Below are 16837 nucleotides of genomic sequence, written 5' to 3'. Positions count from 1 at the left end.
TGACCTTTAATGGCTTTACCATCACTGAAACTTGAACCATCAACATTCTGGGGGTTACCAAGAAACTAAAGCGGACCAGCCATATAAATACTGCCACTACAAGAGCAGTGATGTGGAGATGCCGGCATTGGACTAGGGTGAACACAGTAAAATGTCTCAAACCAGGTTAAAGTCCAACAGGTTTATTTGGTAGCACAAGCCACTAGCTTTTGGAGTGCTGCTCCATTATCAGAAAGCTAGTGGCTCGTGCTACCAAGTAAACACGTTGTACTTTAACCTGGTGTTGTGAGACGTCTTACAAGAGCAGGTCAGAGGCTGGGAAGTAATGAGTAACTCTCTTCCTGTCTTCCCAAAGCCCGTCCACCATCTACAAGGCACAAGTCAGGATTGCGATGGAATACTCTCCACTTGCGTGGATGAGTGCAGCTCCAACAACGTTGAAGAAGTTTAACACCATCCCGGCAAAACAGCCCACTTCATTGGGCAATTAACACTTGGTCCAAGCTTTGTTTCCAGCTCATGATGATGGTTTTTGTCCCCAGTGTTCACTGAATGGACAGAGCATCCAATTTATCAGCAGGAGGCCAAATTGATTGTTGTGATAAGAGCCTCAATCAAATTCAAGAGGCAAGGTGCCTGTGCTAGTCACACATTTTGTAGATAGCTTGTCATTTTGAGATATTCAGTCTCTCCACCACTGGCACATTGTCGCAGCAATGTGTATCATTACAAGGTGCACTGTAACAACAACCAAGGCTTCTAAGAAAGCATCTTCCAAACTTGCGATCTCTACTGCCCAGATGGACAAGGGTGGGGAAAGCTACCTTCTGCAAGTCCCCCTCAAATCCATTCACCACCCATATCGCCATTCCTCCACTGTCACTGGGTCAAAATCCTGTAACTCCCTGCCTAACAGCAGAGTGCACCTACATCATATGACTGCAGTGGTTCAAGAAGATGGCTCATCATCACCTTCCCAAGGGTAATTAGGAATGGTCAGTAAACTGGATTTATCCATGGTGCTCACATCACACAAACAATTTTTTAAAAAAAATTCTAGATTTTATAAGATGAGCATTTATAACAGTGCGAGGGATCCATTACAACAATGCTGACTTTATATCAGAGTGACTCAAAGATAACATAATAAGTAGGAGCAAGAGTAGGCCATATTGATCTTTGAGCCTGCTTTGACATTCAATAAGGTTATGACTGAATTTCTCTATTAATTCCATCTTCCCACTCTGAGCCTCATACATTTGACTTCCTTTATGACCAAAATTCTATCGCTTTCAGTATTGAATATACTAAATGGCTAAGCATCCAAAACCATCTGAGATAGAAAAATCCGAAGACTCCCGGCACTCTGACTGAAGAAATTCCTTGTCAGCTCTGACCTAAATGACCAAACTCTTATCCTCAGACAATGAACCCCTGGCTCACCACCCATGGAAAAAACAGCCTCCTCAGCCCCACCATGTCAATCTCTAAGAATTTTATGCATTTCAATGAGATCATTCTTTGAAACTTCATAGAGTATAGGCCCATTCTATCTCTATTCATTGGACAGTCCTCTCATCACAGGTATCTTTGTTGTACCTTTTCTAAGTCAAGAATGTCCTTCCTTAGTTATGGAGAACAAACTGGACACAGTATTCCTGGTGTGGCCTCTCCAATACCCTATATATTTGCGGCAAGACTTCTTTACACTTCTGCCCAACACTTTGCAATAAAAGCTAACATGCTGTGTTCCTTTCTAATTGCTCGTTTAACCTGCACATTAACTTTCTATGACTTTGTACACTGGAAACCTCAAAACTGCATTTCAACCAGTCTCACTTTTTAAAAAAGAAATCTGCCTATCAACTTTTCTTTCCATAGCCATTAATTTTATCCTTTTCCATGTTAGGCTACATCTGCCAAAGTTTTTCTGAATCAATCCATACTCTCTTGCTGCCTCTGTACATCCTTCTCGCACCTTACTTTTTCTCCTAGCTTAGCAAATAGATTACATTTGGTCCCCTCCTCTAAGTCATTAATATAGATTCTAAATAGCAGAGACCAAGGCACTGGTCCTTATGGCATTCCATTATTTACAGCCAGTCAACCTTAAAATAAACCATATATTCATACTCTTTTCTGTCTCTTAACCTAGCCTTAATTCATATTGTCCCCAGTCACACACATCCTAATCTTTTGTATGGCCCCTTGCTCTTATTATGGCTCTTTACCTTCCTTTGCCTCAAATGGTTGCACAAACACAATGGGGATTTTAATTGTGACTCAGATGCATATCTGAGGTGTTGATTGTGTGTTAAAATCTGGATAAAAGGTGCAAATTGAAGCATATCTATCTATTAATCCAAGTTCAGTGTCCTGTCACTGTTAATGCTGCTGCAGCTTGAAGTTGATAAGCTTTTAGCTAAGGATTGAGGAACAGGTCACCTTCCTGGTAATCATGTACATTAGGCCAACCATCAATAAATCACCTGGAAGAAGCAATGTTACACTGGGGTGGGTTATCAACGACCATAGTATAAAAGCAGCTAGTTTGAAATAAAAGCTATCAAAGCAAGAAAGTTTTAAGTACGATAATTAAAACAGTTGCAGGTGCCTGAATGTTTGATCATTCAGATTCTGACGATTGAAAAATAACTGACTATTACTTTCTATACGAAAACCACATTGGCAGTGAACAGCACTCCATGGGCTGGATTTTACATCTCCTTTCATGAGCTTTTTCACAGGGATGAGCACATAAAATAAATCAAGTTGCAAGCCTCTCACCTTCCTGCCCACCCCTAAGCTCACCCTAAGATGCACTAGTGAACAGACAGTGAAATTGGCAGCCCTCTCACCTTATGTAGACAAATAATCGAGAGTAATTTCGGTTGGTTAACAAGTTGATTGACCTGAATAATATTCTGTCCCTGCCGTAACATGGTAAGTGTGGACAGTTGGGTGGGAGTGGGCACGCGGCTTTTAAAGGCCTTGTTAATTGAAGATGGGAAGTAAGTGTAGTGGAGGAGAAGGTGGTATAACTTTAGGAGGGGCTTCCTGCACGCATCAGAGATTCCACCTCCAAGATGTCGCCTCTCTCTTCTGTTCGCACCATCTGCTAGAGGGAACTGGACTCTCACCCCCATCTTTCCCTGGCACTTGGATCCCTTCCCACCCTAAAAACTTGGGATTTACCTTCTTGGGGCAGCTATGACCCCTCTGAGACCTTCTCCCTGCAGTCTTGGCGGCCCCTGCTACTCAGCTCTAATGCTGTTGAGTTTGATGGAGATGCCAGTCAATTGGGTTGGGCTGGCAGCTCCCGGAGGGCAGGACTTGCTCCCAATTTAGCCCACCGCAGCGGGGCATGGCTGTGGGGCAGGCTGGCACGTGGTCAGTCGGCTTCTGGCCAACTTTACTTTTAGTGGATTTCACTTGTGAAATACAACTCGGTGTTTAGTGAAAGCTGGGAGTTAAGGGTTTGTTGAGCATATTAACAGCTGCCGAACTATTTTGGCATATTGAGCATCAAGCTCTCAGCAATTGAGAGGCAGTCATTTGTGGCTTTGCAAAGAACTTTCTCCATGAGTCAACGCAGGAGAAAGTGGGATTGAGTGGTTAGACATAGCATATAATTATACAATAAATGCTCTTTTACTAGTGACCAAAATCATAGGGATACAGAAGTCGGAAAGCTGACAATGTCAAGTGTGTGGCCATGAATATTGCTGAGAGCTTTTAAGGAAAAAAGTGTTTTTGAGAGGATGGCGAGGTAGTGAATTCAAGACAAATGGTGGCAGCCATAATGAGTTCTGCTGTAGATGCCAAAGGCGAGGTAAGTACAGCTTATGGAAGCACTCATGTGAATCGAGCCTGGCACCCTGCAGTGAAATACCGTAAGAATGAGAAACTTGATCCGAGGATGGGATTGTGGCAAGATAAGAGATGGTGCGGGGGGTGGGGGGTTGCTGTTGGAGCAGAAATGTGGCAAGAACCTAAGAAAAGTTAGAGAAGAGGGATAGTGGCAGAAGAGTCTGAAGAATCTCAATATAGAACATAGAACACTACAGCACAAACAGGCCCTTCGGCCCACGAGTTGCGCCGATCACATCAACACCTACCAATCCATAGACCTATCTATAACCCCCAATCCCATTAAATCCCATATACTCATCCAGAAGTCTTTTAAAAGACCCCAGCGAGTTCGCCTCCACCACCACTGATGGCAGCCGATTCCATTCACTCACCACCCTCTCTGAGTGAAAAACTTACCCCTAACATCACTTCTGTACTTGCCTCCCCGCACCTTAAATCTGTGTCCTCTCGTAGCGACCATTTCAACCCGGGGAAATAGCCTCTGAGAATCCACCCTTTCTATTCCTCTCAACGTTTTATAAACCTCTATCAGGTTGCCTCTCAACCTTCGTCTCTCCAGGGAGAAGAGTCCCAGCTCCCTCAACCTATCTTCATAAGGCATGCCTCCCAATCCAGGCAACATCCTTGTAAATCTCCTCTGTACCCTTTCAATAGCTTCTACGTCCTTCCTATAGTGAGGCGACCAGAACTGCGCACAGTACTCCAAGATAGAATATCTTTGAAGAAGAATCATATAGGCTCGAAATGTTCACTCTTTTTCTCTCTCTGCCAGACCTGCTGGGGTTTTCCAGCATTTTCTGTTTTTATTAGTGTAGCAGAGGGCTCAGGTCTGGAGTGCTATCCTAGGTGTACCCAGCAGTGGATGCAAATATGTCCTGAATTAGTTAAATACCTTTAACCTGTTCCACACTGTAATCACTCTTTGAGTAATGAAGTTCCTCCTGTATTCCTCATTGGATTTACTAGTGATGCTTTGATATTATGCCTCCCAGTTTTGGCCTTCCCTACAACTGAAAGCACCTGTTCTGCACCTACCTGGTCAAATTTTTCATAACAATTTGATCTGATCATGTTTCAGCCTTAAGAATCACAGTCTGCTCAATGTTTCCTAATAGGAATCATCTTGGATGTCATCCATATTCGTCTTCTTTGCATCTCTCCAATGCCACCATATATATTTATAATGAGACCAGAATGGTGCACAGTGTACCAAGTGGGATTAGCTTAACTGCTCTTGCAGAGAGCTGGCACAGACTCAATAGACTGAATGGTCTCCTGTTATAAGATATACTGCAGTTACCATTCTATTCTATGATTCTAAGTCAGGTCCAACCAAGCTTATTTATTAATTTTACATCACTTCTCTGCTTTCCAAGTCTGCCCATCCAGGAATGAACCACTGTATTATTTGCTTTTGTAATAGCCTTATTACCATGTGTGATTTCATTATTTCTGATTTTTGCAGGCAAATACCAAAGTACTTATCAATCACACCCGTACAAACCAGGCTTTAGCTGTTCTTGGGAAATTCTCCTTCTGGTAAAAATGAGTTTATCAAAAGAAATATTGATGATGATTTAAAAAAAAATATTCATGGGATGTGGGCATTGTTGGCTGGGCCATCCTTTTTTGCCCTTGAACTGAGATGGTACACTGCTGCTTGGCCATTTCAAAGTCAGCCGCATTGTCATAGATCTGGTGTCTGGCTAAGGACGGTAGATTTCCTTCCCTAAAGGGCATTCGTGAACCAGGTGGGATTTTATGGCAATAGATCCATGGTCATCATTAGACTAATAAATCCAGATTGTATGGAATCCAAATTTTGCCATCTGTCTTGGTGGGATTGGAACCTGCATCCCCAGAGCATTAACCTGGATCTCTGGATTACTAGCTCAGTGATAATACCATTATAAATTAATTTCTATTAACTGGCAGTATCAGTCAGAACATGGTGAAAGGAGTAGGCCTTTCAGCCCCTTAAACCTATTCTACCATTCGGTGAGATAATCAATGAGCTTTATGTTAGCTCCATCGACCTGCCTTGATTCCATTACCCTCCATGCTCTGATCCAACAAAAATCTATCAGTATCCACTTCGAAAATTGTTTCCATCCTCGTGGAGACCCACAAACCAAACAAACTGAATTTACCGTAAGACCCAATGAGAAAACAAATTTCACTGCTAAAATTTTACTTTAACAATCACCATAAATGAGTCCTGAATTAGTAGGCATGTTGCAGTTGGTATAAACCACAAACTACACATTAAATAGCAAATACAATAAACATCTCAGATTTAGGAGGCAATTCACTGAATATCTGGTAGAATCTTAGCCGCCTCTGAAATGGTCACCAAGCTACTCAGCTTGGGGTAACGGGTAGCAAATCCTGGCCTTACCAAAGACACCCACATCCTGTGAAAGAATAAATAAAATGGTCGCTGGTTGGGAGGTTCTCGGGTCGGCTGATTCATGGGGTTCACGCGTGCGTTCACACCCCGCTTGCGCCTTCCAGCTCCAGTGGCATCTGCTCCATGCTGGAAATTGGCGGGAGGCACAAAGACAATTTACGTGGAATTGTAATATAATTTAAATATGATTAGCGGGCCCAGGACTGAAGTCTCCGGGCCCACTAGCATCTCCCACCCTGCCAGAGTATTCTACTCCAGCGGGGATTACAGTAGCTTCCCACTTTTGGGGAGCTGGCAGCACTACCCTGCTGGAGTGAAGGTGGGGGTGTGGAGGGGGTGGTGGTGATCAGGCTGCTGGGACAGTTGGCACTGGAGGATGGGGGTGGGGGAGGTGGGGACAGAGGGAGGGTGGTGTTCAAGAGTACTGGGAGGGGGGAAAAAAAAACGGTGGTGGGGAGGATGGAGATTGCAGCAGGCTGGGATTGGGGGGGAACAGTGCTGGGCTCAGGAAAGGTTGCGGGGGGTGGTGCCAGCGATTGGGCTGTAGTGGGTCAGAGAGCTGCTATTGCGAGGGTCGTATGGCTGTCCAGTGATTGAGCTGACCAGCAACTGGGGTGGGGGATGGGGGGCTACTGCACGTGCGCTGAACTCAGCGCTGACAGATCAGTGCATATGCAATGACCCACCCAGTCTGCTGGTTTCAACCTTTCCAGTGGGAATAGGCTCCGGCCCCTGAAATTAAATAACATTTACGCTGGTGGCCTCTGCAGTGTGCAGAGCGTGAGAGATTCTGCTCTGAACTCTCACTGGAAAAACAGTGTGAATTACTCTAGTTTTCCAACAAATTCAACACTTGGAATTTTCCCCCCAAATATTCTACCCAATATTTGGCACTAGTTTCAGCCACAAAGACATCCAAAGCTCTGCACTTCCTCAGGTACAAATACAACTCCTTTTCTTTGATTCTCACCTGACAGCAGCTCCTAACCAACCACCCCGTCACACTCTTCACCAAAATGGCACGGTTCTGCTGATCCCCCTCAGCTGTGCTGACCACACTCTTGATGGAGGGGATCCCCGGTAATCACATTTATCCAAACTTTCAGTAACAGCCCTGTGCACTGCATGGCCAGTTCTGGTCAATCAGTTCCTTCAAAATAACTGAAACAGCAATTGTAACCATACTTTACCCTCATTCCCGCTTCTAGATCCAACTCTGGCTTACCTTTTTTCCTATTCTTCCACCTCCTGCAAAACCTGGTCGCACGAGTCCGTTTTTGCACTGACTGGTGTCAGTATTTTGGATTCATTTTTAATGGGGACCTGGTAGTTTCTGGCTGGGTTAGCACTTATTGCTTATCCCTAATCGCCCTTGAGGGACATTTAGCAGTCAACCACGTTGCTGTGGATCTGTAATCACATGTCAGCTAGACCAGGTAAGGACGGCAAATTTCCTTCCTTAAAGGACACTAATGACAATCGGCAATGGTTTCATGGTCATCGTTGACTTTTAATTCCAAATTAATTCCAGTTGTGGACCTGATTTGCCTTTGAGTCATGGACTCATAGGGTTTAAATTAGCAAGAATATCCCTTCAGCGTCACTGTGTCAGATCAAGTCCTCCACTCAATTCCAGGGCACTTCCCAAAACCTGCACTCTCACCCCAGGCACATGGCTGCAGGGCATCCCTTGCACCTACTTTGAAATGAGAATCCTCACCTGGCTTGCAGCTAGTGGAGCACCAAACAGGGAGCAAGCAGATCGCTGACTTTCGGAATCTGTACAGAACGGTGCCAGCCTCAACCTGCTGGACGTTCTGTTGAACTAACTGCAGCAGCATTTTGGGGGAAGAATTCCGCTATCCATTATATGAAGCAGTACTTCCAGATATCACCACAAATAGCTTAACTTTAAGTTTATTTATTAGTGTCACATGTAGGCTTACATTAACACTGCAGTAAAGTTACTGTGAAAATCCCCCAGTCTCCACACTCCAGCACCTGTTTGGGTACACTGAGGGAGAATTTAACATGACCAATGCACCCAACCAACATGTTTTTCAGACTGAGGGAGGAAACCGGAGCACCCAGAGGAAACCCATGCAGACACGGGGAGAACATGCAGATTCCACACAGGCAGTGACCCAAGTCAGGAATTGAACCACTATGCCACCATGAAGCTTATGGTGAAAAAGGGGGCCATTCAGTCCATCAGTTCTGCACTGAACTCTCTAAAAACGCATCTTATCCAGGTCCACCCTGTCTACCTATCCACATTTACCATGGCCAATCCACCTAACCCGCACGTCTTTATATTGTGGGAGAACGTGCAAGCTCAACATAGCCAAAATTCATTTAAAGTTTATGTCCCCATGTTTTAGTCTCCTTCATTAGAGGACATAATTTCACTGTAACTAGCTTGTTGACTCAGTTAACCATCTTAAACCCCTCAACCAGATCATTTCTTAATCTTACACTCGGTGGAATGCTAGCCTTGTCAATGAAACCTGCCCCCATAATTTTTAGCCCCAAAATTATCTGTGCTGCTGTTCCAACGTCAATATATCCTTCGGTGGCATGGTGGCACAGTGGTTAGCACTACTGCCTCACAGCTCCAGGGACCTGGGTTCGATTCCCGGCTTGGGTCACTGTCTGTGTGGAGTTTGCATGTTCTCCCCGTGCCTGCATGGGTTTCCTCCAGGTGCTCCGGTTTCCTCCCACAGTCCATTGGTTAGGTTCATTGGACGTGTTTAATTGTCCCTTAGCGTCCTGAGATGTGATAGGTTAGAGGGATTAGCAGGGTAACTAACCGGGGATAGGGCCTGGATGGGATTGGTGTTGGTGCAAACGCGATGGGCCAAATGGCCTCTTTCTGCACTGTAGGAATTCTATGGATTCTTGCACGGAATCAACATATAGTCACACATACACAGCCTTGTCCTTTTCAAACAAAAAAAAAATCTCCATGCATTGCTCCTTTTGTAACTAAACAAAAACCTGTGGGGACAACCATTCCCTGAGGTGGCAAGGTGACACAGGGGTTAGCACTGCTGCCCCACTGTTCCAGCAAGCCAGGTTCAATTCCTGGCTTGGGTCGTTGATTGTGTGGAGTCTGCACATTTTCCCCTTATCTGTGCAAGTTTCCTCCGGGTGCTCCAGTTTCCTCCCACAGTCTGAAAGATGTGCTGGTTAGGTGCATTGGCCATGCTAAATTCTCCCTCAGTGCACCCGCACAGGTGCCAGAGTGTGGCAACTAGTGTATTTTCACAGTAACTTCGTTGCAGTGTTAATGTAAGCCTACTTGTGACATTAATAAATTTTAAAACTTAAACTTCAAAATTTAAAGATGGAAAGCTTTGACAACTGTCTCCCTTTTCAGCAGAATCCATATTATTGAGCTCATGTGACAGAGGATTGAATGGTAAAATCTAACCTGCTCACAAATATTTTATGTACTATTTACAGGACTGGGTTTGGAAGAGAGTACGAAATCACCACCAATACTTTCTATGACAGTCATCGATCCGAAGAGGACATGAACCACTGGATTATTGTCACTGGAGATCCCGGTGTCCCACACGGCACCTTGTTTCACGCACCTCCACCTGTTTGTGAGGATGATAAATCAAAGAGCAAGCACCCCCAGGCTTCACCTGACCATTTAGCCCAACAGCTCCCGTGTTAATTTACGGTGCTCTCACCAGTGCACCTCCTAATAGGAAAGCATCATTTCCTCCTCCACATTTCCTCGGCCTGAAAGCTGTAAACAACGGCGGAAGTTCCACACATTTGAAACCAATGAGAAATGTGATCAAGCTCATTTGCAAAAGCTGCAAGCCTCTGCAATTTCCTGCAAAATGTCATTGCCTTCGATGTTAAACTCTTCTAACGCGATCTAAACACAATATAGGGAATGTCAGACAAAGATTACAAATAAATCAGCTATTTTTCAAGAGAAATTTTGTTTTGGATTCTTCACCACGTTCAAATTGAATAAAGGAATGGGGTAAAATGAGATTTGACTTTGTACGTAATGACTATCAATGAGGATTTCTTCAGATTTGCCGGGGTGCATTAGGCACTCAGGAATAAACAATTAATTATGCTCCTGGCTACTGATTGCTAACACAAAGAAATCCCACAACACCAGCTTAAAGTCCAACATGTTTATTTGTAGTAAATGCCGCAAGCTTTCGGGACAGGCTGTCCCTTCGTCAGGTGGCTGGGAGTTCTCAAACTCAGAACTCCCACTTACCTGACGAAGGGACAGCCTGTTCCGAAAACTTGAGGCATTTGCTACAAATAAACATGTTGGACTTTAAGCTGGTGTTGTGGGATTTCTTTCTGATTTACCCCAGTCCAACGCTGGCATCTCCACATCATGACTACTGATTGCTAACGCAGAAACAGTGGAAAGCCTCAGGTGAAGGTAGAATTGTTTGGATAAAACAAAACCAAAACAAGATTTTAGCAAATTACTGCTTTTGCTGGAATCTGAAACCAAAAGAGAAAATGCTGGAAAGTCTCAGCAGGTCTGGCAGCATCTGTAAGGAGAGAAAAGAGCTGAGGTTGCGAGTCCAGGTGACCTTTTGTCAAAGCTAAAAGGTATAGAAAGTGGGAGATGTTTATACTGCAGGGTGAGGGAATGAAAGATGAGTCATGGCCACAGAAACCAGGGGAAAAGGCTGCTAATGGCAGCCCACAGAGAGAATGAAGGGTGTGAATGGCCAAATGGCAAAGAGGCTGAAATGAGAGGGTAAACTGTGACAGATGAAGGTGTTTGAAGGTGGGGTGGGGGGTGGGGGGGGAGAGAATAGATGGAACAGAGGTAAGATTTAGAAAAGGGGGAAGCAAGGGAAAGGGGATAAAGTTGGTGGGGGGAGAAAAATAAAGACAATAAAGAAATAAAAGGTAGAGAGCAGTAAAAATAAAATGAAAACAAAGGGGGCTGAAGTGGAGTCGAGCAAATCATCTGAAGTTGAATTTGATGTTGAGACTGGAAGGCTTAAACTGCCTAGATGGAAGATGAGATGCTGTTCCTCCAGTTTACGTTGAGCTTCACCGGAACATTGCAGCAGGCCAAGGACAGACGTGTGGGCATGGGATCAGGATCGCGTGTTAAAGTGGCAGGCAACTGGGAGGTCAGGGCCCTGATTGCGCACAGACTGAAGATGCTCAGCGAAGCGATCACCCAGTCTACGCTTGGTCTCTCCGATACAGAGGAGGTCACATTGGGAGCAGTGAATGCAATAGACCAAATTGAAAGAGGTGCAACTGAAACGCTGCTTAACCTAGAATGAATGTTTTGGACCTTGAATGGTAAGCATAGAAGAGGTGCATTTTTCTTACCCCCCACACTCTTTCCACCTACTTTATCCACCTTTCCTTAACTTTTCTCCCCCTTTGCTTTCCTTTTACTAAATTTTACCTCTTTCCCATCCATTCCCTCCCCTGCAACATCTTCATCTATCACAGTTTACCCTCATTTCAGCTTCCCTGCTGTTTGGCCATTCCCACCCTTTATTCTCTCTATGGGCTGCCATTAGCAGTCTTTTCCCCTGGTTTCTGTGGCTCTGCCTCACCTTTCATTCCCTCACCTGCAGTAAAAATACCTCCCACTTTCTCTGCCTTTTAGTTTTGACAAAGGATTATCTGGACTCGACTTTTCCCTCCTTACAGATGCTGCCAGATCTGCTGATATTTTCCAGCATTTTGTCTTCAAAGCAAGATTTTTTATTGCTTGATCCATCAATCCAGCATTCCCTGTTAAAAAGAATTATATAAAACGTACAATGTTGAAATAGACCATTTGGCCCCATATATTCAGGCCAATATTTATGTTTCATATCTTACTTTAGAATCACAGAATTCCTACAATGCACAAGGAGACCATTCAGCCCATCGAGTCTGCACTGACAGCAGTCCCACCCAGGCCCTATACCTTCTTAACCCAACCCTTCTATTGCCTTTTATTCTTTCCCAAATAAATTCTTATTCATAGCGAGGGAGATTGAATATAAAATTAGGGAGGTCTTGCTGCGGCTGTATAGGGCATTGGTGAGGCCGCAGCTGGAGTACTGTGTGCAGTTTTGGGCGCCGTACTTACGCAAGGATATTTTGGCCTTGGAGGGAGTGCAGAGGAGGTTTACTAGGCTGATACCGGAGTTGAGGGGGTTGAGCTATGAGGAGAGGCTGAATAAACTAGGCTTGTACTCATTAGAGTTTAGAAGAATGAGGGGAGATCTCATTAAGATGATGAATGGGATGGATAGGATAGAGGTGGAGAGACTCTTCCCGCTCAGAAAGAATAGTAGGACTAGGGGGCACAGCATCAAGATAAAGGGGGGACGGTTTAGAACGGAGTTGAGGAGGAACTTCTTCACTCAAAGGGTGGTGAATCTCTGGCATTCTCTGCCCGTTGAAGTGGTGGAGGCTACCTCGCTAAATATTTTTAAGACGCGGGTTGATGGGTTTTTGATAAGTGAGGGGATTAAGGGTTATGGGGAGAGGGCGGGAATGTGGAACTGAGCCACGACAGATCAGCCATGATCTTATTGAATGGCGGGGCAGGCTCGAAGGGCTAGATGGCCTACTCCTGCTCCTATTTCTTATGTTCTTATGTCCTTATGTTCATGCATTTATCCAGCATCCCCTCAAAAGGTATCTAGGCAATTTGCCCCAACCACACCCTGTGGTAAACAAATTCCATATTCTAATCACAGTCTGGGTAAAAACGTTACTCCTGAGTTCACTGTTGGGTTTATTAGTGACGATCTTATATTGATGGCACCAAGATTTAGGTTCCAACACAAGGATGGGGGCGGGGGTGGGGGAGGTGAGGGGTGGGGGGGGGGGGGGGTTGGTGGGGTTGGACGGAGGGAAGGGGGGGGGGTGTGGGGAAAGAAAAGCAAAATGCTATGGATACCGGAATCTGAAACAAAAACTGAAAATGCTAGAAAATCTCAGCAGCTCTGACAGCATTTGTGGGGAGAGGATAGAGCCAACGTTTTGAGTCTGGATGCCCTTCGTCAGCCAAGGGGGGAAATACTCTCTCAGTATGGAATTGGAACCTCAGTTAGATTATCGGCTTGCGTTTCTGAAGGGGATCTTGGACCAGTGACCTTCTGACTCGGAGGGCACGGCGGCACAGTGGTTAGCACTGCTGTCTCATTTCGCCAGGGACGTGGGTTTAATTCTGGCCTTGGGTCACTGTCTGTGTGGAGTTTGCACATTCTCCTCATGTCTGTGTGGGTTTCCTTCCGGTGCTCTGGTTTCCTCCCACAGTCCAAAGATGTGAGGTTCAGGTGGATTGGCCACGTTAAATTGACCCTAGTGTCAAGGCGATTAGTAGGGTAAATCTGAGGGGTTACGGGAATAGGGCTTGTGGTTGGTGCAGACTTGATGGGCCGAATGGCCTCCTGCACTGTAGAGACTTTAAGATTCCATTCTATTCTATGACTTGGGTGACAGTGCCACCATTGCAGCTGGCTGATTTCTGAAACCGTGGCAATATTTAGGCTAATAAATGCTAACACTTCTTTGAGACTTCCTGTTGCAATTAATAGGAAGTGACTAAAGCTTAGTTTAATTGCAGGATTTACTCGTGTTATAATTAATGGTGTCAAAAAGCCTGGATGATCATGGCCACCTCAGATCCTCACTTTGCACCAACAGTGAACAAGGCACAGTCGAGGTCACAGCACAGACAGAGAAATGTTGCTGAGGGAATGCCCTCTGCACTTTCTGCGACTCACCACACGATGTTGCCAGTTCCTTGTTTTTGAGATTTAGAGATGAAGTTCAGACCATGAGAAACTGGAGGCAGAGAGGGGAAAATAAAGCTTTTTTTTTCCTCCTTTCAAAAATATTCTTCATTCATAAAAATCTCAATTAAACTATGGCAAATGTACAGGACTTTGAATTGCAAACTATGCAGAATCAAAACATTTTTACAGATTTATACAAATTGCAGTCATTACATTTCAATACTTAAAACTATATACATGCCTCAATAAATTACTGTGTGCCGTTATTGCTCAGATTGGCACACAGTTACGCAGTTCGAGGGTATTCTGCAGTTCCCGGGCCCTCGGTCTGCCTCTGTTAAAAGGCCTTACAGTGTGGCCTTTCCCCATTGTGCCTTTGCGGCAACTGCCCCAAGCTTCAGCGCGTCCCTCAGCACGTAGTCCTGGACCTTGGAATGTGCCAGTCTGCAACACTCGGTCGAGGACAGTTCTTTCAGCTGGAAGATCAGCAAGTTTCGGGCGGACCAAAGTGAGTCCTTCACCGAGTTGATGACCTTCCAGCAGCAGTTGATATTTGTCTCGGTGTGCGTTCCCGGAAACAGCCCGTAGAGCACAGAGTCCTGCGTCACCGAGCTGCTCGGGACGAACCTCGACAAATACCACTGCATCAAAGCTATGGGCTCGAATTTTACATTCAGGTCAGGCGCACGCCTGCCCCAGCAAAGTGTTGGAATTGCACAAGGTGACATTCCAACATCATTGTGCAGCTGGGCGATACTTTAGCTGGTGGGTGTGTGCGAGAGCCAGAAGCGCACCCACCAGTAATCAAGAGGCAACTTAATGCACTAAGGAACCAATGGAAGGCTAGTTTACGTGGCCTATTTTTATGCTGGTCAGGCAGGTCAACTGGCCAGGTGGCCTTTGGGTTTTAGTTGTAAATTCGATCCAGATGGAATGAAATGTCTGGACTGAAATAACATTTTTCAAAAGATGGCTGGCGACTGGGGTTTGGATTTGAACGTGCTGACTAGGGCAGTGTTTGTCCATCAGGATTTATTTTGTACTGGGTCTGTACTCGTTGGAGTTTAGAAGGCTGAGGGGGGATCTTATAGAGACGTATAGGGTAATGAAGGGGATGGATAGGATAGAGGTAGAGAGATTCTTCCCGCTTAGAAAGGACAGCAGGACTAGAGAGCACAGCCTCAAGATAAGGGGGGGGCAGTTTAGAATGGAGTTGAGGAGGAACTTCTTCACTCAAAGGGTGGTGAATCTCTGGAATTCTCTGCCTGTTGAAGTGGTGGAGGCTGCCTCGCTAAATATATTTAAGTCACGGGTAGATAGGTTTTTAGTAGGCAAGGGAATTAAGGGTTACGGGGAGAAAGTGGGAAAGTGGAACTGAGCCACTTCAGATCAGCCATGATCTTATTGAATGGCGGGTCAGGCTCGAGGGGCTAGATGGCCTACTCCTGCTCCTATTTCTTACGTTCTTATGTTCTTACTGGTCTGCAGCTCCCCGAGTAAGCTCCGCAGTGGCTGTCCTAGGGGGGAACCTAGCAGAAGTGCCAGCCTGCACCTCCTCCTTCTTGGCACTCACCCTCCCCCTGGGCAGTGTTGAGTTTTTCTTTGTGTGTTTCATCCTGATAATTGCGTTCTGGGCAGAACATGGCTGGAAATATGTTTTGCGCCCATTTCTGGATCTGCTCAGCGCGTGCACAGGAAGGGTGAAAAATTCTGGCCGTGAAGACAGAGAAATATGTAGAGAGGGAGACGAAGCAACATGGACTAGGAGAGACCATTGCAGGAGGAGAGAGAGACAGCAGTGTAGTGGTATTGTCACTGGACCCAGGGTGTTGCTCTACAATCCTCATTTGAACCTCACCATGGCAGATGGTGAAACTTACATCCAATAGAATTAAAAGTCTAATGATAACTATGAAACCATTGTTGATTGTTAAAACCCATCTGGTTCATAAATGTCCTTTAAAGGAGGAAATTTGCTGCCCTTACTGTCTGGCCTACGTGTGATTCCAGAGCCACAGTAATGTGGTTGACTCTTTAATGGCCCAGTGAGCCACAACGTTGCCTCAAACTGCTAAAAAGTCTAAAAAGAATGAGGTCAAATGCACCAGCCAGCATCAACCTAGCCACTGGAAACGACAACGACAATGCAGGGACTATGTTGACCCTGCATAGTCCTCCTTACTAACATCTGGGGACTTGTGCCAAAATTGGAAGAGCTGTCTCACAGTCTGGCCAAGCGACAGGCAGACATTGTTGTACTGAATCATACCACAGAGACACCACAATCACCAGCAGAGGTGGGAGCACAGTGAGATACAGTCAGGAGTCCTCAACATCGACTCTGGACCCCATGAAGTCACAAGGCACCAGGTTAAACATGGGCAAGGAACATGTTGATCACTATGTATCGTTACCCCCCTCAGCCGATGTATTAGTACTCCCCATATTGGACATCACTGGAGGAAGCACTGAGAGTGGACAAGGTACAGAATGCACTCTGGGTGAGGGACTTTAATCTGGCTCGGTAACATCATGGTGGGTGGCACGGTAGCACAGTGGTTAGCACTGCTGCTTCACAGCTCCAGGATCCTGGGTTCGATTCCCAGCTCGGGTCACTGTCTGTGTGGAGTTTGCACATTCTCCCCGTGTCTGCGTGGGTTTCCTCCAGGTACTCCGGTTTCCTCCCACAGTCCAAAGATGTGTGGGTTAGGTTGATTGGCCGTGCTAAGAAATTGCCCCTTAGTGTCCGGGGATGTGTAGGTTAGAGGGATTAGTGGGTATAATGTGT

General features: G+C 45.4%; 1 protein-coding gene and 1 long non-coding RNA gene across 2 annotated transcripts in view; one reads left to right on the top strand and one right to left on the bottom strand.

Annotated features, from left to right (window-relative positions):
* Nucleotides 1–10244, top strand: part of cfap161 (cilia and flagella associated protein 161) — a 34291-nt gene extending 24047 nt beyond the window's left edge. Inside the window, exons 6-7 of the mRNA XM_080214181.1 lie at nucleotides 5339–5412; nucleotides 9749–10244. Of these exons, the coding sequence (XP_080070307.1) occupies nucleotides 5339–5412; nucleotides 9749–9968 (294 nt within the window). The 3' untranslated portion in view covers nucleotides 9969–10244. The remainder of the gene's footprint in view (nucleotides 1–5338; nucleotides 5413–9748) is intronic.
* LOC145359540 (uncharacterized) overlaps nucleotides 1–14103 on the bottom strand; it is a 147528-nt gene extending 133425 nt beyond the window's left edge. Inside the window, exon 1 of the long non-coding RNA XR_013889599.1 lies at nucleotides 14038–14103. This is a non-coding gene — a long non-coding RNA (uncharacterized LOC145359540). The remainder of the gene's footprint in view (nucleotides 1–14037) is intronic.
* Between the last annotated feature and the right edge of the window lie 2734 nt (nucleotides 14104–16837).

Source organism: Carcharhinus amblyrhynchos, chromosome 28 (genome assembly GCF_965287045.1).
Source record: "Carcharhinus amblyrhynchos chromosome 28, sCarAmb.v2.hapA, whole genome shotgun sequence".
In the NCBI taxonomy this organism is placed as follows: domain Eukaryota; kingdom Metazoa; phylum Chordata; class Chondrichthyes; order Carcharhiniformes; family Carcharhinidae; genus Carcharhinus; species Carcharhinus amblyrhynchos.
This window is presented reverse-complemented; position numbering and strand designations above follow the sequence as displayed.